This window comes from Myotis daubentonii, chromosome 18 (genome assembly GCF_963259705.1).
Source record: "Myotis daubentonii chromosome 18, mMyoDau2.1, whole genome shotgun sequence".
In the NCBI taxonomy this organism is placed as follows: domain Eukaryota; kingdom Metazoa; phylum Chordata; class Mammalia; order Chiroptera; family Vespertilionidae; genus Myotis; species Myotis daubentonii.
Window position 1 is genome coordinate 35,896,348 of NC_081857.1, and position 26,624 is coordinate 35,922,971.

The 26,624-nt window shown below is 42.7% G+C and overlaps 1 protein-coding gene across 1 annotated transcript in view; it reads left to right on the top strand.

Annotated features, from left to right (window-relative positions):
* The first annotated feature begins 6,819 nt into the window (after nt 1-6,819).
* TRIM33 (tripartite motif containing 33) overlaps nt 6,820-26,624 on the top strand; it is a 65,367-nt gene continuing 45,562 nt past the window's right edge. Inside the window, 5 exon segments of the mRNA XM_059673856.1 lie at nt 6,820-7,164; nt 7,166-7,467; nt 24,061-24,179; nt 24,602-24,746; nt 24,911-25,043. Of these exon segments, the coding sequence (XP_059529839.1) occupies nt 6,944-7,164; nt 7,166-7,467; nt 24,061-24,179; nt 24,602-24,746; nt 24,911-25,043 (920 nt within the window). The 5' untranslated portion in view covers nt 6,820-6,943.

The window sequence follows — 26,624 nt, forward strand, 5'->3', positions numbered from 1 at the left end:
GACGGAAATTAGCATACAGGAAGTTTATTATGGAGTGTTCTTGGGATTAGCACCTGTGGGGGAATGAAGAAAGAAGGATTTGGCCGCAGGAGAAGCTGAATGAACTGTGATGCAGTTGCAACAAAGGCCTTGGTTGATCCCTGCTGGGAACTCGGGAGCTGGGATGCCCCTTCTGAGTTTTTCTGAACTGCGGAGGGTTGGCTGGGCCTTTGTAAACACCATCCACCAGTGATTGAATGGGCGCTGCTCCTGGTGCAGTGGCATGGCTGTGGACAAAGTGGCCCTCTCCATCAAGGGCAAGTTCCGGAGAGAGACTTGGCTGAAAGTTGCCAGCTGTTTACTGGGTCAGAGCTGGAGTGCTGGGGACCTAGAGAGGGAGTGATCTGGGCGGCACACACATCGTTCACTACAGCGTGAAAATGGCAATGGCGAAAAGTGTCATAGCAATAGACATGTTGGGCAGTAAAAATAGCGGAGACCAAATTACCTATATCCTGTACCTTAAATATATCACAACCCTGTCCAAGAATCTGCAGTAACTGCCTACTGCCTCTGTGCCATGTCTCAACTCCATCCTCTGGTTTGTAAGGACCACCATCACCTGGCCTTACCCTACCTCCCTCCAGCCCTATTTCCCATGAATTTCTAGCTGAGTCCTCCAAGTTCATCGGGGAAGTAAGTGGCCTCGCATCTTCATTTCTACTCAGGCGTTTCCTCTTCTCTATTTATAACCAACCCATCACCACGCTCGCTCTTCTTCCATATTCTATACATATATGATTGTAATCTCTTCCTTCCCTGGACTTGCAGCTATAGGCTATGCCACAAAATTCACCCCTTAATTATACATGATCTCCATCTCCACTGTGTGTGTGTGTGTGTGTGTGTGTGTAGGCTTCAGGGACCACTTAGTCCAGTGATGGCGAACCTATGACACGCGTGTCAGAGGTGATACCACAAACTCAATTGTTTTTATTTATTTTTAATTTTATTTTATTTTTTTATTGCTTAAAGTATTACAAAGGGTATTACATATGTGTCCATTTTATCCCCCCGCCCTAGACAGTCCCCTAGCCTCCCCTATCCCCCAGTGTCTTATGTCCATTGGTTATGCTTATATGCATGCATACAAGTCCTTTAGTTGATCTCTTACCCCCCTACCTCCTGCCCCCCAACCCTCCCCGGCCTTCCCGCTGCAGTTTGACAATCTGTTTGAGGCAGCTCTGCCTCTGTATCTATTATTGTTCAAAAGTTTATAATGGTCTCTATTGTCCATGAATGAGTGAGATCATGTGGTATTTTTCCTTTATTGACTGGCTTATTTCACTTAGCATAATGCTCTCCATTTTTTTGGTTGATTTTTCTTTGTTAAATGGCATTTAAATACATAAAATATCAAAAATATAAGTCTTTGTTTTACTATGGTTGCAAATATCAAAAAATTTCTATATGTGACACGGCACCAAAGTTAGGGTTTTTCAAGATGCTGACACGCCGAGCTCAAATGGTTCGCCATCCCTGAGACCAACCAGTTTTACAGATGACTAAACAGAGGCTCAGAAAGATGAAGTTGGAATCTGCCTCTGAACCCCCACATTCCTTTGTGTGTCCCTCCTTTGTGGTACTTGGTGCTTTCTCTTTTTATGTTTACTGTCTTCCTACCAGTTTTCCAGTCTTCACCTGTATTTTTGTAGATTCCTCTCTCCTTCTGCCCATTGCTCCCCTGCTGGTGTTCCCTAAGGCTCTGCTGAGTTAGTTACCTGAGCCATCCATTCTGTAGGCTTCAATTACCACCAATAAACCGGATGACTCACTAATCTGTTATCTTTAGCCAGGGGCCCTGCATGTTTTTCCAGATTCTCAGCTCAACTTGTCCTTCGCACCTCCTTAATCCTTATATCCAACTGGCCATGAGTCCTATTTATTTATTTACTTTGGAATTGTTACACTAATCCCGAGCTTCCTGTATTCATTGCCATTGGTCAGGACTTTAGGTCCTCCTCATCTCTAAATGTTAGGAATAGCTTCTTCTCTGCTCTCCTTGCAAACATTCTTTCCCTACTACCTCTCCCCCAAAGCTCCTACCAAACTAATATTCACCCCAAAATTAACCTATGAAGTCACTTCTTTTTTTAAAAAAAATTTTTGTTGGCTCCTTATTACCTGTAGTTAAAAACTACACTTTGTGCCATGGCAAAGCTTTCCACAGAAGCAGGCAGTGAGCCTGCTGCTTGCCAGACTTCCAGGAGGAAACTTTGATGGTCACGTACAGCTCTGTGACTTCAAGGCCGTTTATTTATCCTTTGTGTCTGCTCCCCATGTGAAAAATGTGCACAAAAGTTGTACCTAACTATTAGGGTTGTTGTAAGGAATGTGCTAGTTAAAACACATAAACTGCACATAATAAGTTCTGCTATCGTTTCTAAATCTAACACCAGTTATTTTTTTAAGTCTTATCTACCAATTCAAGAAGTAGTGAAATTTTCATAATTCTCCAAACCCACTCTGACATACACTTTTATTATTTGGTCTCTTTTCATCTGTTTATTTCCTCTCCTTAGAATACCTTCCCCATTTTACTGCTGATGAATTTATGCTCATCCTTCAAAGAACAGGTGAGGGTCCGAGCCTCCTTGCAGCCTTCCCTGCCACCCCCCTGCAGGAGGCAATTACATTCTTCTTTGTCTATGTTCTTTAAATAGTAGGTGCACCTTTATATTGACTTATCACACATGATATTAGAGCCACTGTTTACTTGTCATACAGGTATGAGTTCCTAAAGGCCATACCTTAATTTTTGTGCCTCTGATGCCTAGTACAGCATCTAATACACATTGGGCATTCAAGAACATGTTTATGGAAATGAAATGTATTTTTCTCTGAAATCAAAAATATATTTAAAAATAAAATGAATTTTTAAAAAATAATTGAATAAAATTTAAAAAAAAATTAGGCTAGGAAGACTAAAATCTATTATTAACATACGAATTTTTAACAAAATCAATCTGTAATTTCAATATAGTTCCAAACCCAAATACCAATTGCTTTGTGTTTGCTTATTTGGTTGGAATTACTGAATTGATTTTGTAGTTTATAGAAGAATAAGGGTGTGAGGAGAGCCAGGTAACATTTGATAAAGATGAGAACAGGTGGTTAGCTATACCAAATAACCAGATAATAAATCTTATAAAGCCATAATATTTCACACATATTGGCACTAGCCCAGGACCTAAATCAGATCAAAGGAAAAAATTGAAAGCAGAAAAAAAAAACTTAGATGTACATAAAATTTAGAATGTATTAAAAAAATCTTTTTAAAAGTCAGTGGGGAAAGATAGATTACTCAAAAATGATGTTGTATGTCAACTGTAATTGAAAAGTAAAAAATAATTTAAAAAATAATGAACACGCAAGATATTTAGTAACTACAAAGTAGACCTAGACACTTTTGAAGAATACTGGTCAGTTATTTTATAGGCTGCCTGGCAGCTGGGTCAGTCATTCACAACTGTCTGATGTTGTCTCATGATTAGATTGAGGCTCTGCATTATTGGAAAGGATATTACAGGGTGATACATCCTTCTGACTGCATCATAGCATGGGATACAACATGATGCTTTTATAACTTACTGGTGATGTTAACCTTGAACATGTGGTGTCTTCCAGGAGTCTCCATTATAAAGTATTTGTTTTATAAGAGGATAAAATCCTCTAGAAATTTGCCAAAAAATGTCCAAGACTTACATATAAATATATTCGAAAATACCTATATATAATGTGAACATAAAACTTTTACATTTATTAACTAAATGTAATTCATAAATGCTGTGGATTTTACAAGCTGTTTCTTTCAACACCCAGACAACATTATAAAAATACTAGAGGCCCTGTGCACAAAATTTGTGCACTTGGGGGGTGGCTCGCTCAGCCTGGCCTGCGCCCTCTTGCAGTACGGGAGCCCTTAGGGGATGTCTGACAGCTTAGGCCCACAGTCGGACATCCTTAGCACTGCCACGGAGACGGGAGAGGTGCCAGCTGTGGGCCTGGCTTGTGGCTGAGTGGCGCTCCCCCTGTGGGAGTGCACTGACCATGAGGGGCCAGCCCCTGCATTGAGTGTCTGCCCCCTGGTGGTCAGTGCACATCATAGTGACCAGTCATTCCACCATTCAGTTGATTTGCATATTAGTCTTTTATTATATAGGATGGATCTAGGTAAACTTTTACTTATTTTTAAATGTTTTCATTGATTTTTTTAAAAAGAGAGATGAAGGGAGAGGGTGAGAGAGTACGAAACATCAATGATGAGAGAGAATCATTGATTGGCTGCCTCCTGCACACCCCACACTGGGAATCGAGCCCACAAGCTGGACATGTGCCCTGACCAGGAATCGAACCGTGACCTCCTGGTTTACAGATTGATTCCCAACCATGGAGCCACACCAGCAGGGCCATTTAAACTATTTTTTTAAACCATTTTTAAGTGTACAGTTCAGTAGCATTAATATACATTCCCATTGTTGTGCAACCATTACCACCATGCATCTCCCAAACTTTCATCCTTCCTAAATGAAATTCCGTACCCATTAAACAATAACTCTCCATTTTCTCCTTCCCCCAGCTCCTGGCAAACACCATTCTATTTTTTGTCTCTATGAATTTGATTCCTTTGAGTACTTCATGTGAGTAGAAACATATACCTGTCCTTTTGTGCCTGGCTTATTTAATTTAGCATAATGTCTAGAAGTTTCATCCATTTTGTTGCATGGGTCAGAATATCCTTTCTTAAGGCTGGATAAGCATACCACATTTTGTTTATCTATTCATCAATCAATGGACACTTGAGTTGTTTCCACCCTCTAGATACCGTGAATAAAGGGGTTCAGGACAGGTCTCCCCAAGATGTGCCACTTTGGCATGAGGATTATTTTGAGCTAAAAGCAATCAAGTCTCTTGAACCTTCAAGAGAAACTTGATCTCCCTGTTAAAGAATCTAAATGGAAGGACTTGCCCATAATTAGAATTATCATCAGAAATTTATTCCCAACTTTCCTCTATTAGTGTTGAACAAACTCAAAAAGAGTTTGGAGGCTTTGATTAGAAATAAATGATTTATTCAAGGGTCTTAAGGTTTGCAAACTGGAAATACAACTAAGTAAAAAACCCATAAGAAGAAAGAAAAGAGTTCTTATAGTAAGAAGCATTCTTGAGCATAATTAGTCCTGCATTCTTAGCCCTAAGATTGGTCCAAGATAGTTAGCAGTCAGATGTCAGGTGGTCCAAATTGGTGACTCCTGCCGGGGGTAATAAGAGGGTTATCTGGAGGTCTGCTGAATGTCCAGGCATTGCTGCAAGACTGGACAGTTCATTTATTTATTGGGGGGGGAGGGGGCTGGAAAGTTTAAACCAGGGGTCCTCAAACTACGGCCCGCCGGCCACATGCAAATACAAATATTGTATTTGTTCCCGTTTTGTATTTTTACTTCAAAATAAGATATGTGCAGTGTGCATAGGAATGTGTTCATAGTTTTTTTTTTTTAAACTATAGTCCGGCCCTCCAACCGTCTGAGGGACAGTGAACTGGCCCCCTGTTTAAAAAGTTTGAGGACCCCTGGTTTAAAGTTTAAGTTCCTAGGCTAGTTCAAACAAGAATAGAATTGTTTCCTCATACCTCAACCTACTTGATTTTTAGTAATTTAGCGGCTTGACAATAGTGACCCCATTTTCTCTCCATTCTTTTCTTCATCCGATCGCAAGCTCCTTGAAGGCAAGGGCCGCTTTTGCTCTCTGCTGTAACGCCGAGAGGCTCTGAAACGCGGCCCGATACATGGAGGAGGTCAGTACGTTCTGAACACATAAAAATGTTACAATGTTTCCAGGTGGCCGCCTTTAAGGCTTGATATCCCCCTCCCCGCCCCCCAGTCCACGTGTTCTCAAATAAAGACAGCCCCTGCGGAAGGCGCCCGTGGCCGGCACCGTCAGGGCCTCCCCCGCCCCACGCGCGCCGGACGCCGAGTGGGGCTCCGGGGCCTCACGCTGGTCCGAGAGGCGACTCCCCAACCGACGCCCGGCGCCCCGACCCCAGCGCCTCCTCCACATCCTCCACCCGCCCCACTTCCGGACGCGGTCCTGGGTGTGGTCTCGCTATCTCGGCTTTGCAAGAGCCCCCAGCTGATGAGTTTTCTGATACGAAGCCACGTCTGAGAATCCAACGCCTTCAGCAGCTAAACACAGCCGCCCAGGAGTGTCTTCCTCACCGGGTCTTTCCCGTCTATTTCGGGGCAGGCCCCCCAGTTAAAAAAAAAAGAAAAAAAAAAGAAATGAAGCCCTTTTACTGCGCCTCCGAGGCACAACCACCCAAAGGAATGCGGCCCGATAGAGACCCAGGGGGTGCGCACCCTGGAGCCCCGAGGCCCGGGCGCCCGACCGTGCCGGTGAGGTCTCCGCGGAGACGCGCCCACCGGTGGGGACCGCGCCGCCCGGGAGACGCACGCTGGGCAGGAACCAGCCCTGCCTCCCACCCTCCAGCCTTTCCCACTCTTCCCCCCGCCGCCCCCGCCCCCGCCCCCGCCCCCGCGCCGGAGCGCACAACCACTCGCCAGAGGCGGTGCTGCGCCCTGGCCTCCGGCTCCAGAACCGAGGTGCACCGCGGCGGCGCGGACGCCAGGCCTGGAGGGGCGGCGAGGCAGGGCCCGCGCCCGCGCCCCGAGTCCGCGCCCCGAGTCCCCGCCCCCTCGGGGACGTCCTGCGTGCGTGCGCGTGCCCCGCCCCTGCTCAGCCGCGCGACGCGAGGGCGGGGGCGCCGCGTGCGCGCGCGCTCCCGTCCGTTCGTTCGCCTGCTCGCTCTCGGCGGCCGTTCTCGCTGCGGCTGCGGCTGGGGCTGGGGGCGGCGGCGGCGCGGGCGGCGGGCGGCGCGGGGCGGTCCGGCGGGTTCAAAGAGGAAAACATGGCGGAAAACAAAGGCGGCGGCGAAGCCGAGAGCGGCGGCGGGGGCAGCGGCAGCGCGCCGGTAACTGCCGGGGCCGTCGGGCCCGCGGCGCAGGAGGCGGAGCCGCCTCTCGCCGCGGTGCTGGTGGAGGAGGAGGAGGAGGAAGGCGGCAGGGCCGACGCGGAGAGCGGCGCGGCGGGGCCCGACGACGGGGGGGTGGCCGCGGCCTCCGGATCGACCCCCGGCCGCCTCCGCCCCGGCCGCCTCCGCGGGCCCTGGCGTTCCCGGGGGCGCGGCATCGACGCCGGCCCCCGCTCCTGCCGCGGCCCCAGCTCCGGGTCCTTCGGCGGGGCCGCCCCTGGGACCGCCAGCCTCGCTCCTGGACACCTGCGCCGTGTGTCAGCAGAGCCTGCAGAGCCGGCGAGAGGCGGAGCCCAAGCTGCTGCCCTGTCTGCACTCCTTCTGCCTGCGCTGCCTGCCGGAGCCCGAGCGCCAGCTCAACGTGCCCATCCCGGGGGGCAGCAACGGCGACATTCAGCAGGGTGAGCGGGGCCCTCCTTGCCCGGGGTCTGGGCCGCCGGGGGATTGCGGGGTCGGGGCTGCTCGGGGCGGCGCGGTCCCGAGGGTGCTAAGGTGAAAGGCGCGGCTTTCGGAGCGGTTTCCAGGGGAGCTGGACCCCAGAGATGCGGGGAGGGCGGAGGGAGGGGTGCCCGCCGCGGGGGGCTGGGGGAGGGGACCCCGTTCCTGGGGAGGTTTGTGATGTGCGGATGCGGGCCGGGCGCGGGTTCGGGAGCAGGTGGACCCGGACTGGGAGAGGGAAGGGGCAGCGCGTCTGGGAAGGGGCCGGTGCGGAGGCCGGGGGCCGGGAGAGCGTGGAGGGAGCAGGTAAGCGAGGAGGGCCGAGGATGAAGTGTCTCCGTGGGAGAGGACTCGACCTGTTCAGGACTAGGGGAACGGACTAGGGGTTGAAGGGAGGATAAAGGGCACGGGAGAGTTTGGGGTGAGGAGAAGGCGCCTGGTAGAAAGTAATTTTAAGATGACATTGGGAAGGAGAACGGCTCCGAGGGGCCTGCGTGGCTCGGGGAAAAATACTAAGGTTTGGGGGTGAAGGAGAAAAGAGCTCTGGAGGGAATTGGGGGGAGCTGGGCATGCATTTCAGCTCATTGTGCATTAATGAGCCCCTAGTGCTGCAGACACTGTAGGATTGAGTAGAATACTCAGTGTGGAGCTCATTCACAGCCTCACGGGAAACAGAAAGCCGATAGCGGTAGAGGTGGGTACCTGCCGCAGGGTTGTGGCACCATCTAGACTAGGATGTCGGGGAAACTTCACTGAAAAGAGAACCCTGAGCGCTTTCGTGAAAGGTGAGTAGCTCACAGGGCACCTTACACAGCCCTTTGCTGCACGGATGTGTAACGTGATTGGTGGAAATTTGGATTCGTGGGCTGATTAGGTGAGGGGTGTGGGTAATCCCTTATCTCAGCGGTGGGGAACCTTTTTTTCTGCTGAGGGCCATTGGGATATTTATAACATCATTGGAGGGCCATACGGAATTATCAACTTAAACATTAGCTTGCTGTAGCTGATCAAACATTTAATTAACGCACCCCTAACGCCGTGGCAGGCTCAGACCAAGTGATTTCAGGGGCATACAGCGGGAGGCTGGATGTTCCCCACTCCTGTCTTCTCTGAAACCCTTGGGACCAGGTGTGTTTTAGACTTCAGAATAGTTTGGAAATTTTCTTCTTCCTGGTAAGGTCTTTAATACTCCAGGGGGGCGAGGGTTAACACATTATCGAACATGTTAATATTTATGTACTGAAACACATAAGTATCACACTAATGGGATAGACAATAAGTAGCCTTCCACAATTCAGGGTGGGTTTTGCTGCAAATTTATGAAAAATATTTAAAATTTTACGAAGCTTTTGAGTTTTGGAACTGCAGGTAAGGCATTGTGGACCTGCTCTGGGTTTGGGATGCATTCTGTAGGGTGTACCTGTACAGTGTAGACTAAAGGGGGTTCCTGAAGGACTTTTATGTCAAGAGGATAAAAGGATCACATTTGTGATCCAGAAAGGTCATTTGGCACGTTGAAGGGTAAGGGAAGGCAAGGCTGGAGGGCAGGACCAGTTAGGAGAATCTTGAAGTAATCTGGGTGACAGATTTGGCATGAGTAATAGAGGGCTGATATCAGGGATCAAAGAAATAAGCAGTTTGCTATGGGGCAAAGGTATGGACTTTGGGGAGATATATTTGAGTTTGGATGTTTACTTTGTCACTTCCTACTTGTGACATGGAGAGAATAATTTTTCTTAGCCTAAGTTTTCTCATTTGTGAAACAAGGACAGAATTACCTACCTCATAGGGTTATTTTTAGAATGAAGTGTGTACAGTGACTAGTACTACTACATGGTAGTTATTAATGAAATGGCAGCTAGTTTATTATTAGTAGTAACTAATAATTGTGAATAGCCATGGAAATGGAGATGGAAACAGTGCTAATAGCAAATAAAAGAATTCAGGCCCTGGCCAGTGTTGCTCAGTTGATTTAGTATTGTCACATGCACCAAAGAGGTCACTGATTCGATTCCTGAGGGCACATGCCCAGGTTTCAGGCTCAATCCCTGGCAGCCAATGTATGTTTCTCACATCAGTGTTTCTCTCTCTCAAATCAATCAAAACATAAAAAGAAAAGAATTCAGGCACAGAGCAGGATGTGTTTGTGTGGTGGAGGGAGGATATAATTTTAGTTTTGAATATTTTGGGTTTGAAGTATGTAGACATTCAGGTAAGAATGTTAAGAATAAGGGTTAGCCCTGGCCGGTTTGGCTCAGTGGATAGAGCGTCGGCCTGTGAAATCGAGAGTCCCAGGTTCGATTCCGGTCAAGGACATGTGCCTTGGTTGTGGGCACATCCCCAGTCGGAGGTGTGCGGGAGGCAGCTGGTTGATGTTTCTCTCTCATCGATGTTTCTAACTCTGTCCCTCTCCCTTCCTCTCTGTAGAAAAAAATCAATGAAATATATTTTAAAAAAAGAAAAGAAAAAGAAAAGAATAAGGGTTAGAGCATTGGCCCAGGGACCTGAGGGTCTGGGTTTGATTCCTGGTCAAAGGCATCCACATGGGTTGCAGGCCTGATCCTAGCCCTGGTCCAGGTGTGCAGGAGGCAACCTATCGATGTGTCTCTTTCACATCAATGCCCCTCCCTCCGTCCCTCCCACTTTTTTTTTTTAAACATTTTTATTGATTTCAGAGAGGAAGGGAGAGAGAAACATCAATGACAGATAATCTTTGGTCGGCTGCCTCCTGCATGCCCCACGCTGGGGATTGAGCCGGCAACCCGGGCAAGTGCCCTGACCTGGAAGCGAACAGTTGTGACACTCAACCACTGAGCAGTGCCTGCTGGACTCTTTCACTCTTTTCTAAAAATCAGTGGGGAAAAATAATATCCTCAGGTGAGGTTAACAAGACAAAAACAAAAGATAAAGATTTGATTGATGGAGAAGATACTAAATGGTAATGGATGTATAGAAGGTGGGTAATGGTTGTGTAAGTAACTGCTGCTCATGGCGCCCTGAGTATAGGAAGAAGTGGGATTCAGTGTTCTTGTGGGAACCTGGATTGTGTGGGAGATTTAGAAGGAGCACAGGATGGAAATTGTGTTTGCTGTGGCTAAGGGACTGAAGTAATGGAGTTAGCTCTCTGATATATATGCAGGCAAGAGAATAATAGTCTGTAAATTCCCTCTTCATTTCTACATGCTTTGTTTTTGAACTGGTAGAAAGAAGTAGATGGGACTAAATACTGTTAATCTTAAGGAGATGTTGCTTTCTAACCAGTATCTAAAACAAATGAAGTCTGGAAGCCACCATGTTTTTAGTTATGGAATCCTATTCTATCTAATAATAGATAAACATGGTAATTAACCGTAACCTGGCTACGCTTCCCATTGGCTAATCAAGGCGATATGCAAACTAACTGCCAACCAAGATGGCGGCCGGCAGCCAGGCAGCTGAAGCGAACAGGAGGCTTGCTTGCTCCAGTGATGGAGGAAGCCAACGTTCCCCGCCTGCCGCTGCAGGCCTCTGAGCTGCACTCTAAGAAACAATGTTGCAATTATAGAAGCTAAACAAGCTCCAGAAACCTGCTTTCAGCCAGCTTCGGCCTCAGAGCGGCAGTGATGGCAACAATGTTTCAATTATAGAAGCCAAACAAACCAGATACCTGCTTTCAGCAACCGAGGTCTCAGAGCTGGAGCCGAGCCTCAGGGCTAAAGTCGGCTCTCAGTTCCAGTGACAGCCATAGAAGGTAAATAAATCTCAGAATAAAAAAAAAGAAAAGAAAAAAAAGGAGAGGTTGGGAGCTTCAGTCGCCTGCCAGCCTGAAAACGGCCCTCAGCCCCTCACCCAGACTGACCAGGCACCCCAGTGAGGACCCCCACCCTGAAGGGGGTGTGACCAGCTGCAAACAGCCATCAGCCCCTCACCCAGGCTGGCCAGGCACCCAAGCAGGACCCCCACCCTGATCCGGGACACCCTTCAGGGCAAACGAGCTGGCCCCCACCCGTGCACCAGGCCTCTATCCTATATAGTAAAAGGGTAATATGCAAACTGACCCTAATAGTAGAAGGACTGGGAATGACTGGTCACTATGACACACACTGACCACCAGGGGGCAGACGCTCAATGCAGGAGCTGGCCTCTGGTGGTCAGGGCGCTCTCACATGGGAGGAGCTCTGCTCAGTCACAAGCCAGGCTGATGGCTGCCAGTACAGCGGTGGTGGTGGGATCCTCTCCTGCCTCCTCAGCAGCACTAAGGATGTTTGACTGCAGCTTAGGTCTGCTCCCCGCTGGCAAATGGACATCCCCCGAGGGCTGCCGGGCTGCCAGAGGGATGTCTGATTGCCATCTTAGGCCCAATCCCCCGGGGAGCAGGCCTAAGCCAGCAAGTGGTCACCCCTGAGGGGTCCTGGACTGCGAGAGGGCACAGGCTGGGCTGAGGGACCCCCTACCCCCGAGTGCACAAATTTTTGTGCACCGGGCCTTTAGTTTAGAAAATAATTTGTTAGTATTAACTCCTGTATCTTTGCTTTGCTTTTTAAAAAAGCCAGCATGCTGTTCTGGAAGGAACACTGGATTTGGAGTCAGGCAACATAGTTCTGCTACTTGTTTTCTGGTTCCCTCAGGTTCATGTTTTTGTCCTTCAGTCTATCTCTACACTGTAGCTAATAGTTCTTCACTTATATCTCACTGAGTCAAGTTAAATAATAAATATGAAAATGTTTTTATAAACTGAAATGCCTTGCAGATGCAAGGTAGTGTTGAACAACCTATGATTCCGTCTCTGGCCTGGGAAGCCATAGCTGGTAGTTTTAATTCACCATTTTAAGTGTTTCTGAAATGATGACAAGTACATTACCCTCCCTCCTAACTGACGTTTTTTCTGTTCCTCTAACACACCGGTCATTCACACCCTGTAGCTGTTCCTTGTAGATCTCTGCCTCCAAGTACTGTATAGCTTTTGGACCAGCAGCATCAGCATCATGTGTGAACTTGTTAGGAATGCAAATTTTGTGCCCACTACAGACCTTCTGATCAGCAGTCTGTTTTAACAAGTCTTCAGGTGATTTTGATGCACACCAAGTTTGAGAACCAGTGTTCTTGAGTGAAGGGCTCCTCACTTCAAATGTTGCTTCCTAAGAAAGGCTTTTTCTGACTATTCCTTTTTTTTTTTCCTTAAAATTATTTTATTGATGAGAGAGAGAGATAAACATCAGTTTGTTGTTCTACTTATTTATGCATTCATTGGTTGCTTCTTGTATGTGCCCTGACTGGGGTTCGATCCGGAAATCTTGGCACATTGTGACAATGCTCTAACCAACTGAGCTGCCCGGACAAGGCCCCCCCACCCCCCATTTTTTTTTTTTAAGAGGAAGATATAGAGCTTTTAAATAAAAATTAGAATTTTGGGAAACTTAATCTGCTACCATGAGCTTGACAGATTCTCAATATTTAAAGGCATTTTTGACCTAGCTGGTTTGGCTCAGTGGGTAGAGGTCAGCCCTCGTACTGAAAGGTCCTGGGTTTGATTCCAGTTGAGGGCATGTACCTCTATTGCAGGCTAGATCCCCAGCCCTGGTTGAGGTCCCTGTAGGAGACCAGTCAGTGTGTCTGTCTCACATTGATGTTTCTCTCACTCTGTCTCGCCCCCTCCCTTCCACTCTCTCTAAAAATATCAGTGGAAAAATATCCTCAGGTGAGGATTGACAACAAAAAATAATAAAGAATGTGAATATTTAAAAAAAGCCATTTTTGATGAAATTGGTAGTGATATTAGCACTTTTTTTTCTAGGATATTGTGCAATGAAGTGTCAACATTTGTAAATCCACATAGTGAATTAATATTTTCCACAAATGACCAATGCATGATGTTACAAAATCATCCATAGAAAAAAGATTTCAAAGTTTAAAATACACCAATAGGTTTTAATATAAGAGAGTAGTAAAAGTGCATCAGTATGGTTTGAAGTTCCAGCTTGAGGCAGACATTAAGAAATAAATGCTGTACACTTTTTATATTTTTTGTATTATATCAAAGAAGAGTAAGTAGCCACATATTTGAAAAGGCCAGGGCTTCCTTTTTAAAATTTTTTTTTCTTTAAAATACATTTTTATTGATTTCAGAGAGAAAGGGAGAGGGAGAGAGAGATAGAAACATCATTGATGAAAGAGAATCATTGATTGGCTGCCTCCCGCACACCCCCCACTGGGGATTGAGCCTGCAACTGGCTATGTGCCCTGAGTGGGAATCGAAATCGAACTGTGACCTCCTGGTTCATTGGTCAACCCTCTCATCCACTGAGCCACACTGACCAGGCCTCTCTCCCTTTTTAAAAAATACAAAACTGTGAGAGGCCAGGCGTGCTTTATTTCATTTTTAAAAAACATTTTTATTGATTTCAGAGAGGAAGGGAGAGAAACATCAATGAGAAACATCACTGATGAGAGGGAATCATTGATTGGCTGCCTCCCGCATGCCCCCTACTGGGGATCGGGCCGCCACCTGCACATGTGCCCTTGACTGGAATTGAAACCCAGACCCTTCAGTCAGCAGGCTGACACTCTGTCCACTGAACCAGACTGGCTAGGGTGGCCAGGTGTTCTTCATATTCTTCAAATAAAATAAGTCATCACAACAGATTCAATGCAAAAGCACATGTTGCCATCTTCTATTAGACCAGGCGTTAAAGAGATACTTAAAAATATAAAAAGCGTCACTGAATACGAAATTCTAGGTTGAAAATATTTTTTTCCTCAGAACTTTGAGGGTATATCTTCCAGTTTCTTAAGAAATCACTGTTGCCAGTGCTAGTCTGATTTTGCTCCTTTGTACAATCCTTTGTACAATTTTCCTTTTAATTACCTCTTTATCCTTATTCTGAAATTTGGTGATGTGCCTCTAGTTATTGTTTTACCTTTCAATGTTTTTAATAGTTCACTGTTTGTTTTCTATTAGTCTGGTGATCTTTGCTTTTACTAACAAAACTGTAAACTTAAATTTTTTTCATAAGTATACCCTCCCTTCCCCAATCACCTCTCCACACACATACTTTTTGGAACCGGTGCACTTTGGATGTTGGCACTCTTGGGTTTTTACTCTCTCCTACCTTTTCTCTTATGTTTTCCTTCTGTTTGCTTTCTTATTCAACTGACATTCTGAAAGATCTTGACTTTATTTTCTTTATTTTATTTTCTAAAGTTTTACATATGTCTCCTTTTTCCCGATTGACCCCCCCCCTTCCACCCCCGAGAGCAAGCCCTCACTGCCCCAGTGTCTGTGTCCATTGCTAATATGCATGCATACAAGTCCTTGGTTGATCTCTACCCCAACCCCCTGCCATTTGTCCCTGGATCTATTTCTGTTCATCAGTTTATGTTGATCATTATATCCCACATATGACTGAGATCCTGTGATATTTATCTTTCTCTGACTGGCTTATTTTACTTAGCATAATGCTCTCCATTGACTTTATTTTATAATCTTTTTTCTTTTTATGTTGATCTCTATGTCCCTTTTGGTTTGAGGCTTCCTCAAAGAGTGGATAACCCTTGTACTTTTCCTACTTGAGTGAGACAAGAAAACTCTGATTGGAGGTTTTATGTTTGTTAATTGTTGGACTTCCCTTTTTTTTTTTTTTTTAATGGTTTTATTGATCTTTTAGAGAGATGGGGAGGGAGAGGAGAGTGAGAGAGAAACATCGATTGTTTGCCTCCCACATGCACCCGACTGGGATTGAACCCGCAGCCTGGGTATGTGCCTGACCTGGAATCAAACCAATGACCTTTCAGTACATGGGATGATGTTTAACCAACAGAGTCACACTTGCCAGGGCTGTTGGACTTCACTTTAGATCAAGGGTTGGCAAACCAGAGCCCATGGGCCAAATCTAGCTTGCTTTCTCATTCTATATGGCTCATGTGCTAAGAATGATTTTTGAAGCAGGGCTTCCTGCGGGGGTGAGGCCGACGGAGTCCTAACGAAGCATGCCCGACTCCGGAGACCAGGTTCAGTGATGCAGATCTAAGTTTATTGTGTAAGTGCAGCAACATATATAACATTCTGGACCAATCAGAAGTTTACACAATCCTTAGGGCAGCCAATAGTAGGAAAGATCAGGGTACTATGTAGGGGCTCTAGGGGGCTTGCTCAGGCGGGCGCTGCCACTTCCCGGTGTGCCGAGGAAGCTTGTATAGGCGGAGTGCGCTCATGCCATTGCATCCGCCACTGCACTGAGATAAATCTCCTGAGCTCTTCCCACAGATTTTTATATTTTTAAATGGTTGAAAATAATCAAAAGAATATTTTGTGATGTGAAAATTATATGAAATTAAAATTTCTGTTCATAAATAACATTTTTGGAACACAGTTATGTCCATTTCTTTATGTATTTATCTATGACTGCTTTCATGCTGCAATGGCAAAATGAGTAGTTGTTACAAAGACTGTGTGGTACTCATTGCTTTGCACTGCTTTTTGGTGTACTACAAATTGCAGTGTTGTAGTAATAACTTAATAAGCATATATGTATGGCTATAGCATGACACTTACAAAAATACTTTAATTATCAATGCATACCTATCATTTGAAACAAGTTGAGAAAAATGGATTTCACATGTCACACTTTTAAGGCACAGTGGAGTGGGGGTTATTTTCTTTTTGAATTAGTTGGCAAAGTGTTTCTTATACACTTTTCCTATAGCTCTGCTAAAAGAGTACAACATGTAGATAGCACTAGACTAAGTACTGGTCATAATACTCCCAACTCAAGGAAAGCAGTGGACAGAGAAGTTAGAAATTTTAAAATGGAATAATATCACAGCAGAATTTCTTAAAGATAAAATGAAATCAAAGTAAGTTTCTGAGTGGATTATTTGTTAGCCAGGCAAGGAACAGCTCTTCACTGCTGGTGAGTTAATTAAATCCTCCCAGTTAAGTAAAATGTCTCCTACAAAGAATTTTGCAATTCTTATTATAAATTTGTATTACAAAAATATTTAGATTATTATTATAGTAGAGGCCTAGTACATGAAATACGTCCATGGGTAGGGTCCCTAGGCCTGGCTGGCGATCAGGGACGGCTGGGGCCTCCCTTCCCTGGCTGCTGACTGCTGGGCGGGCCTTCCTTCATTCCGTGCCGCCCCCTGGTGGTCAGCGCAAGTCATAGCGAGCAATTGAACTGGTTGAACTCTCAAGGGGACACTTTGCATATTAGGCCTTTATATATATATAGATTTTGAATTTCGTGAATAAAAACAGGAAGTTTCTTTTTTATACAAGTACCTATATAATATCTTTGATTTTGTCTTTTCCTGCAAAGCCAAAAATACGGTGCCTTCTGATGCCATGCCCTACATTTGAATTTGGTGGGTAGTACTAGGCACAGGTTTCAAGGAGTATGGTATGTACAGTCTGACCTGTTGTCCACAATGGATTTGGATGAGAATTTCCACATTCCTTTTAGCATCACAAATGACTGCCAGAATTTTAGACCAATCTGGCCTGTCATCCCATTTGTAGTTTATTAATAGAATGCTAATATTCAAGTTAAACAGCTTTCTTTTCTGTTAGTAAGGAATGGCTTAAAAACTCATCCTCACATAAATATTTATGCAAAATGTTAATATCATTCAGAAGATCTCTGTGTTTTTTTTATTGGGAATAAAGCAGATACGAGGGTAGCATATTTAGAGTCATTTAACTTTTATTATGTTTATGAGGCTAAAGTGAGTCTAAACAATTGGGAATGATTAATAGAGAGCACTGCATTTCAGCTGTCGTCTGTCTGCAAACTTGAAATTCTGCTTTGCGTTGAGTATCAACTTTTGTGTTGTGAGTATATAAAATGAATATATTAAATGAACCTTGACGCCATTGAAGAGATAAGACACATTATTAGAGAATAGTATAAGACTTCACAATAAATTAGCTCTGGCCCTCGTGACTCAGTTGGTTGGGCATTGTTCTGTGCATCAAGGGGTTGCCAGTGGTTTAATTCCTGGTTGGGCATGTGCCCGGGTTGCTGGGTTGCAGGCTCGATACCCGGTGGAGGGCGTGCAGGAGACAGCTGATCAATGTTTCCTTCTCATATAGATAGTTCCCTCTCTCCCTACCTCTTCCTCTCTCAAAATCAATAAAAAAATCTTTAAAATAATAATCAAAAGTTCATGGAAATATGGTTCAGAAGAGAAATTAGTCATGGCTGAAATCTGCTTTTGCTCTTAATGTTGGTTTGAAGGTGATGATCCCTCTTTCTCACATGCATATTATTATGATTGATTTTGCTTTTAAGGTTTTGGCTATAATTTAGGCTGTTTTAACATTGATATAGTTTTATTCTTTCCCTGTTTTCCATACCCAGTTTATGTCTTATGGCTTCAAGGTCAGCTATCTGAATTAATAACAGATGAAGACAAACAGATATGGACAAATTTATTTGAATCTTATTACGACTTTATGTTCCTTATCTGTAAAATAATATCAGCTCCAAGTTAAAACTTTTTCATGTTATTGCTTATAAAAAATATCTCAGGTAATACCCTCTTTTTTTTGTTTTGTTTCGTTAATCCTCAGCAGAGGATATTTTTTCATTGATTTTGTTGTTTTTTTAGAGAGGGTGGAAGGGGTAGAGGCAGGAGTAGGGGGGAGAGAGGGGCGGGGAGGGGGGGAGAGAGAGAAAAAAACATCAAGAGAGATATGAGAGAGATACATTGACTGGTTGCCTCACGCACATGTCCCAACTGGGACCAGGGAACGAACCTGCAACCCAGGTACATGCCCTTGATGGAGATTTGAACTCGTTACCCTTCTGTCCACGGGCTAATGCTCTAATCACTGAGCATGCAGGCTAGGGCTATCTATATTATTATTTTTAAGCAATCAAGGCCATTAAGGCAGTGGTAAAATTTTACCTAAATGTGGCTTTTTCATATGGAGAGAGTATCAGATGGATGCTGTTTTTGGCAACATAATACAACATTACATTTTCTTAGTATTCTACAGACATGCCAAAAAATATATGTTTTTTTATTCTTGAAATATATAAATAGCTCTTAAATTGTATTACCCATTTTTTTTCTTTTTTAGCTCATTTAAAAAGTGTACTAAAAAGTTCTGTTATACTTTTATTTTTGTCATGTCTCCTTTCATTTTAATACTTAAAATTTTAATTATTTAGCTATTTTTGTTTCTAGATATCTGTTTCCGTTGAAATCTATTTTTTAAAATTATTTGAAAAATATTTTTATTGTTGACAGTCCCCCCATTGTCTTCACCACCTTACTGTCTGTGTTGATGGGCTGTGCATTTAAGTTACTTTGTTTCTCTGTCTTCATCCTCCACCCCCACATCGAGGTATGCCATGCCTCCATGCTTCAGGACTTATTTTGTTGGTCAATTCATTTTGTTCATTAGATTCCACAAATAAGTGAGATCATGTGATATTTGTCTTTCTCAGAGTGGCTTATTTCAGTTAGCAGAATAGTCTCCAGGTCCATCCATGTGCCAAAAGTAAGAGATCCCTCTTTTTCACAGCTGCATAGTATTACATGGTGTAGATGTCCTACAGCTTTTTTTATTCATTCATCCATTGGTGGGCTCTTAGGCTGTTTCCAAATCTTAGCTATTGTAAATAAGGGGTGCACATATTATTTCTGATTGGTGTTTAGGGGTTTTTAGGATATGTTCTCAGAAGTGGGATTGCTGGGTCAAACGGAAATTCCATTTTTAATTTTTTGAGGAAACTCCATACGTTTTCCATAGTGGCTGCACTAATACGCATTCCCACCAGCAGTGAACTAGTATTCCCTTTTCTCCACATCCTCGCCAGCACTTGTTGTTTGCTGATTTTTCTGATGATAGCCATTCTGACAGGTGTGAGGTAATATCTTATTGTGGTTTTTTTTTTAACCCCCCTCCCCCTTCTATTTCTACCCCCTTAAAAGGCAAATGTCAGGGCTTCAGAAATTCCTTGCATCCCAGCTCCACTCCAAGGAGCCTGTGGGCTGAGGCATCCACCCCACCCAGAAGGCTGCTTGGTCCCAGGGCCCAGGCAGGAGGGCGGGCAGACACGTGGTGCCTTGGGCTGGTGCCCGAGGTCCATGAGGAAGGACACTTGGGGTGAAACCAGGAGACCAGGACCAGGGGGTTGGATGAAGAGGGCCCAGTGGATTTCCAAAGCCCTTCAACCCCATGGGATGGGAGCCTTGAGAAAGGGAAGAAAAAGTGCTGCTGTGGCAGAAGAACCCCGATTCTCATCCTTGCTTTTTCTACCCCTATTTCCACTTGAAGGCTGCCTGGGGCGGGAGGGAGGGGAAAGGTTGAGGTTGTGGGGAATTTCGGGCGATACTCAACAGATCAGGAGCGCGCAGTATGGCGGCTTCTCTTCTCAAGCCTTATTGTGATTTTAATTTACATTTCTCTGATGATTAGTGACTGAGTATTTTTTAATAGGTCTCTTGGCTATTTGTATGTCCTCTTTGGAGAAATGTCTATTCAGGTCTGCCCATTTTGGATATTAGCCCCTTATTGGATGTATCATTGGCAAATATGTTCTTCCATACAGTGGGTTCCCTTTTTATTTTGATGCTGGTTTCTCTTGATGTGAAGAAGCTTTTTAGTTTGATGTAGTCCCACTTGTTTATTTTTTTTCCCGTGTTTCCCTTGCCCAAGCAGATGTATTAGCAAAAATATTGCTGTGAAAGATGTCTGAGATTTTTCTGCCTATGTGTTTGTGTACTGGCTTTTGATGGAAAGTGTACTTGTGATTTGCATTTGAAAAATGTTTGAAATCTGTTTCTTAAATCTGAGAACTCCTTTTCTGCTCAAGTCATAAATATTGGTGTACTGAAGGATACTGTCCTTGATCCTACTCCTCCTCATCCTATATAATAAAAGGCTAATATGCAAATCAACCAAACAGTGGAACGACTGGTTGCTATGATATGCACTGACCACCAGGAGGCAGACACTCAATGCTGGAGCTGCCCCCTGGTGGTCAGTGTGCTCCCACAGGGGCAGCGTCGCTCAGTCAGAAGTCAGGCTTACATCTGGCGAGTGTAGCAGTGGTGGTGGGAACCTCTCCTGCCTCTGAGGCAACTCTAGGGATGTCCGACTGATGGCTCCCGGACTGCAAGAGGGTGCAGGCCAGGCTGTGGGATCCCCCCCACCCCCCAACCAGGTGCACGAATTTCATTCACTGGCCCTCTAGTTAATTATAACTGCTTCAGATTGAACTACTTACAATGCTGGTGGTTCCCTCTGGAACTATAAACACATTCTATATAAAACTTATTACATTCTGGCTAAGATTACTTTCCCCTCATTTTGAGTAATTGTGTAATTGTCCATGAATTACTAACACCGTCATCATACAGTCATCATGAAGTCATTTGGTTTTGCCTCTAAATTATCCTCCATATATCTATATAGTTTAGTCTCTTATTTTGTGACTAATGAACCAGCCTTTTAACTAGAGAGCTAGTTTAGCCTGGGTTTTAAGAGGAAGGATATATTCAGACATCATGGTTTCAGATCTTGGCCCTTCTCTCAACTCCTGTTTACATTGCCATATGATCTTGAGAATGTTACTTGAGCTCTGAACCGTAATTTCCTCATCTTTGAAATGGTGATAGTAATTGAACTTACTTTAAGAGGTGTTTGAGGACTCAGTGAACTAATACATATAAATTTCTCAATAAGTACTGATGGGTCTTACAGTAAAACTTTGTATTAATGCAGATTTAAATATAATTTGATCATGATTATCTCCTCATTCTCAAACAGGCAGGTTAAAATTCTTACTGGAGTGAGGGCAGAAGTGCTGGGTAGAGCAAGGTTGGGTTGGGAAACATCAGAGAAGAGATCTGGGTGGCAGAGGTCCCAATGGTCTTCTGAGCCAATTTTTATGAATCAAGTGGGAAAAATGGCACCAACTAATAAGAGATTCCTGGAATTCCTTAGAACAACAGCTTCAGCCTGGTATCAAACTACAGTCTTAGTTCATGTTAGTCTTAGTTTGGCTGGCTAAGAAAGCTTATGCAATTATTTTACTTTCCAACAGAGAACTCCTTTTCTGCTCAAGTCATAAATATTGGTGTACTGAAGGATACTGTCCTTGATCCTATTCCCCCTCATTAATTATAATTAACGAGGGGAAATAATAATAATAAAAAAATAATTCTCTATTTTATGCAGTTGAATTTTGGGGCCTCACTTATTTTGTTAAGGCAGGGTTTTACCTATTTTCTAAAATCAATTAATTGATTATTTTTAAACCTCATCCAAGGACATGCTTAGAGAGAGGAAGGGAGAGAGAGAAAAACATCAATGTGATTGGCTGCCTTCCATGTGTCCCAACTGGGGATCGAACCCACAACCCAGGTTTGTACCCTGACTGGGAATCAAACTGGCAAACTTCCAGTATATAGTTGTTGCTCAACCACTGAGCAACACCAGCTGGTCCAGGCTACCTTATTTTTAATTAACCTTTTATCTCAATTTCCTCTTCATATTGTAGTTAGAATTTTTTTTTAAGCTGAAATTGAATTAGAATAAATTATTGTAGTTTGATATTTTAATTTCATGTATTTTCTACTTCCAAAATTAATATATATATTTACTTTTAGCTCATGCATATTTATTATTGATGCCTTTGTTAATTATTTTTGAAATTTCGCCTCTAAATATTTTTCCACATTCTTAAATACTAGTGGCCCAGTGCACGGATTCATGCACATTGAAAGGAAATAAATTAGAAGAAGTATTTTGATATTGCTATTCGCCCTTCATAATAGAAGTGACAGGTCGGTCACTTAGCCTTTTACATGCGCCAGCAAGAGCTTTATATGTGTTGTGCATGTGCGAGTCAGTGTTTATTATTTTTAAATTGCCTGTGCGCGTCATATGTACCGGTTGGACGGATGTACCATTGGTCACTTAGCCTTTTATTTTTATATATATACACAAACACACACACACACACACACACACACACACATACACATACATAAACATATGTATATATATATATGAGATTAGGTTGAACTGTATAAAACTGCTGTATTTGCAGGTCTGAAGTGGTCTACTATTGGCAGATTTATATGGTCCAACTTAATGCTTCATTAGTTATAACAATGGTTCTGTTATATGTCTGAAAAGTTAATTTCCTTTTACACTGGAGTAATAGTTTTATCAGGATATAGATTGCTAGGTTGGCTGTTATTTTCTCTAAAAGCTTTGAAAAGATTGCCTGCTATCTTTTGGCATTGTTTTTTTACTGATGAGGTAGTTCTGTTGTTAGTCTTGATTGTATTCTTCTATTAGCAGTTATGAAGAGTTTTTGCTCCATCTTTGCTTTGTTTAGGTGTGGATTTATTTTTAATTATCCTGCTCAGGAATTGGATGGCGATTTGAGAACTCATTTATTCAGTTTTGAAATTCTTGGTCATTATCTCTTGATAAAGCATCTCTGCCTCCTTTCCTTCATGAACTTCTAGAACTTCTGATTGACACATGCTGGGCTTTCTCATTCAGTTATTTAGCTTTCTTCTTGTTTGTAGTTTTCATCTCTCCTTATCTCTGCATGGTGTAAAAAGTAAAATTTATATACTATAGTCTTGGAACCCTCTCTTGAAAGTAAGGATTGTGTCATTTATGCTATGTCCTCAAATTTATGGCTGATACGTAGTAATCAGTTTGTTGTGTTGACTGTGGTGCTATTTTTTAATGGTTAACATTAACATCTGTATGTTACCTCAAGCAGGTTTATCTGTTTTTACAGATGCTGGAGCGATAGCAGGTTAAGGGACAGATGATCTTTCTTACCACACTAGCATGAATTCATGTAGTTCTGAACTAAGTCAGAATTTATAAGATGATAGATTGTATATTTCAGTTGCTGCTGTAACAAAATTGCCATAAACTTGGGGCCTTAATACAACACATTTTATTTTCTTACTGGTCTGGAGGCTAAAAGTTTGAATCAGTTTTACTGGGCTGAAGTCAGAGTGTCTTGCAGAGTCTGTGTCAGCAGCTCTGGCTCTTTCTGGTGGCTCTGAGGAAAGAGTCTGTTTCTTTGTGTTTTTTAGCCACAATTGAAGTTACCTGTATTTTGTGGCTTGTGGCTCCATCTCGAAAGCTTCCATTATCAGTTGCCTTCTTTTTTATAATCTAATCTTCCTCTGCTTCCCTCTTACAAGATCACTTGTGATGGCATTTAGGGCCCATCCAATAATCCAGGACAGCATTTCCATCTCAAGAGCCTTAATTTAATCAGCTGTATAAGTGACACTGACAGGTTTTCCAAGGAGTAGGACTTGGATATCTTTTGGAAAACACATATTGTAATAAAGATGCACCTTTAAACTTTTTGCATATTAATGATTGTTTTTCTCTTCCTAAGTAGGGTATCATTTTTTCCCAGTGGAATAATTCAGTGGCTTATTTTACTCAGCCCTTAATGCTCATTTCTTTGGTCTTGTCTGTGACATATTGAATGACTAGTTTTCATATGGGCAACATGCACAGTTTTTCTTGCTTTTTTTTGAAAAATATTTCTTAATGTTATTTTATATTGTAGTTGGTGTGATACGGTGCCCAGTATGCCGCCAAGAATGCAGACAGATAGACCTTGTGGATAATTATTTTGTGAAAGATACATCTGAAGCTCCTAGCAGTTCTGATGAGAAATCAGAACAGGTATGCTTCTCAATTTTTCTTTATATTTCTATCTTGATATCAAAATGTAAATTACTAGAAAAGCACGTTTGGGTTGTTACATAAATTAGGCTAGTTCTGTTATAGTTACATCTTTCAAATTGAAAATAAAGGGTATCTTTATTCTATACCCTCGCAGATCTGGCTCAATGAGATAAGATCATTACTGAAAAATTGAAATCTTTTATAGATTTTGTTTCTGAGACTTAGATTTTTATCCACTGAGTGTTTGATCTGGAAGGAGAGGATCTCATTAAAGATAAATGGATAATAAAATAATTTTATTCTAGGTACATAAATTAATATATGTAACTTGGAAGCAAGTTAGGAAGTTTTCACCTTTTTATTTTGTGGATCTATATTTTGTAAATCTAATGTAGCTTAGTATTTATTTCCTCTTTTAGGTCTGCACTAGTTGTGAAGACAATGCAAGTGCAGTTGGCTTTTGTGTAGAATGTGGGGAGTGGCTATGTAAGACATGTATTGAAGCACATCAAAGAGTGAAATTCACTAAAGATCACTTGATCAGGAAGAAAGAAGATGTCTCAGGTAAGAGAGAAGCAATTTTAATGATTACTATTAATCTCCCTCTTTTGCCCTTGTATCATTTCTGCATATTCTTTATAAGCTTTGGATACCAGTATCGATAAGAATTTAGAAAGTTAGACAAAATTTTTCTTTAGTTTAAAAATACATGTTTTATTTTACTGCAGAGTCTGTTGGAGCATCTGGTCAGCGCCCTGTTTTCTGCCCTGTACACAAACAAGAACAGTTGAAACTTTTCTGTGAAACATGTGACAGATTGACATGTAGAGACTGTCAGCTATTGGAACACAAAGAACATAGGTACAGTCATAATTGCTTATCAAGAAATATTATAAAAAGTTCTTTAAAAATTCTTATTTACTTTTCCTAAAGCAAGTATGTATTCCACAAATTTCTTTGTTAGCATTTTAATTCTCACTTTTGTATATTTCTTTTTTATTTTATTTTTTATTGATTTTTTACAGAGAGGAAGGGAGAGAGATAGAGTCAGAAACATCGATGAGAGAGAAACATCGATCAGCCGCCTCCCGCACATCTCCCACTGGGGATGTGCCCGCAACCCAGGCACATGCCCTTGACGGGAATCGAACCTAGGACCCTTCAGTCCGCAGGCCGACGCTCTACCCACTGAGCCAAACCGGTTTCGGCTGTATATTTCTTAAATCAAAACGTTTTTGATAAATTAATGGTTTTCACATTCATACCTAATAATTTTATTTGTTAAAAATCCAGCGGTTCTCAACCTGTGGGTCGTGACCCCTTTGGCAGTCGAACGACCCCCTTTCACAGGGGTCGCCTAAGACCATCCTGCATATAAGATATTTACATTACGATTCATAACAGTAGCAACATTACAGTTATGAAGTAGCAACGGAAATAATTTTGTGGTTGGGTCACAACATGAGGAACTGTATTTAAAGGGCCAGAAGGTTGAGAACCCCTGCATTATATGGATTTGGGTTTGTAAGAATGGAATTGTATTTCTTTGTTTGCTCTGCCTTGGTTCAGATACACTTTTTTTCAAGTACTGTGTTATTTAGGCTATGAGCTGTGATCTAAAAAGGTAATATTCCCATGGGTATGGATAAATGATACCTATTTTAACGTTAAAGCATAAATAAACTGATTTCATTTTAGATATACAATTTGCAGAAAAATCAGGACTTTATAAGCATCTAAGTAGCATAGTTACTAATTCTTTAATACATATCTTAGTATTAACCAGGTATAACCTCAGAATTCAATAGTATTTACTTATCACCAGTCTGTAACATCCTAACTGTTCTAGAATGTACTGAAATTTCTTGTCCGTTATATAACAAAATCCTCTAGTAAATTTCCCAGTTGATATGACATCTATTTATTACAGTTAAAAAGATGGTCTTGCTTACCCATACAGAATTTTCTAAAGTATTTTCTTAAAACAGTTCAGCTGAATTGGAAATAGGTTTTATGAATCTCCTGTCATAAAAGAGTAGGCTAAGTTGGATCAACCACACTTTAATCTGTTTTTTAACTGTAAGATGTCTTAGAGGTTTTAATTTGTTAGATTCATTGGAATTCATTTAGAATTCTCCTAAAAAGGAGGTGATACATTAATTCATAGTTTGTGCCACACTTTTCTGAGTTCACACCAATTACCCATGAAGTGTTGGTACTAGTATCATGACTGTTTTAAAGGAGAGGGAGTCTGTTCCCAAAAAGTTTTAGTAATGTGTACACGGTCTCACTGTTAGTGGTAGAACCAGAATTTGAATAAAGTGGTCAGACTCCAGATCTATTTTAGTTCATATGCTTATTTTCTCCCATATGGTATATAGAACCTAGAATACAGTATGTATGCCGGGGCGAATCCCTCAAAGCTAATCATATATATAATGC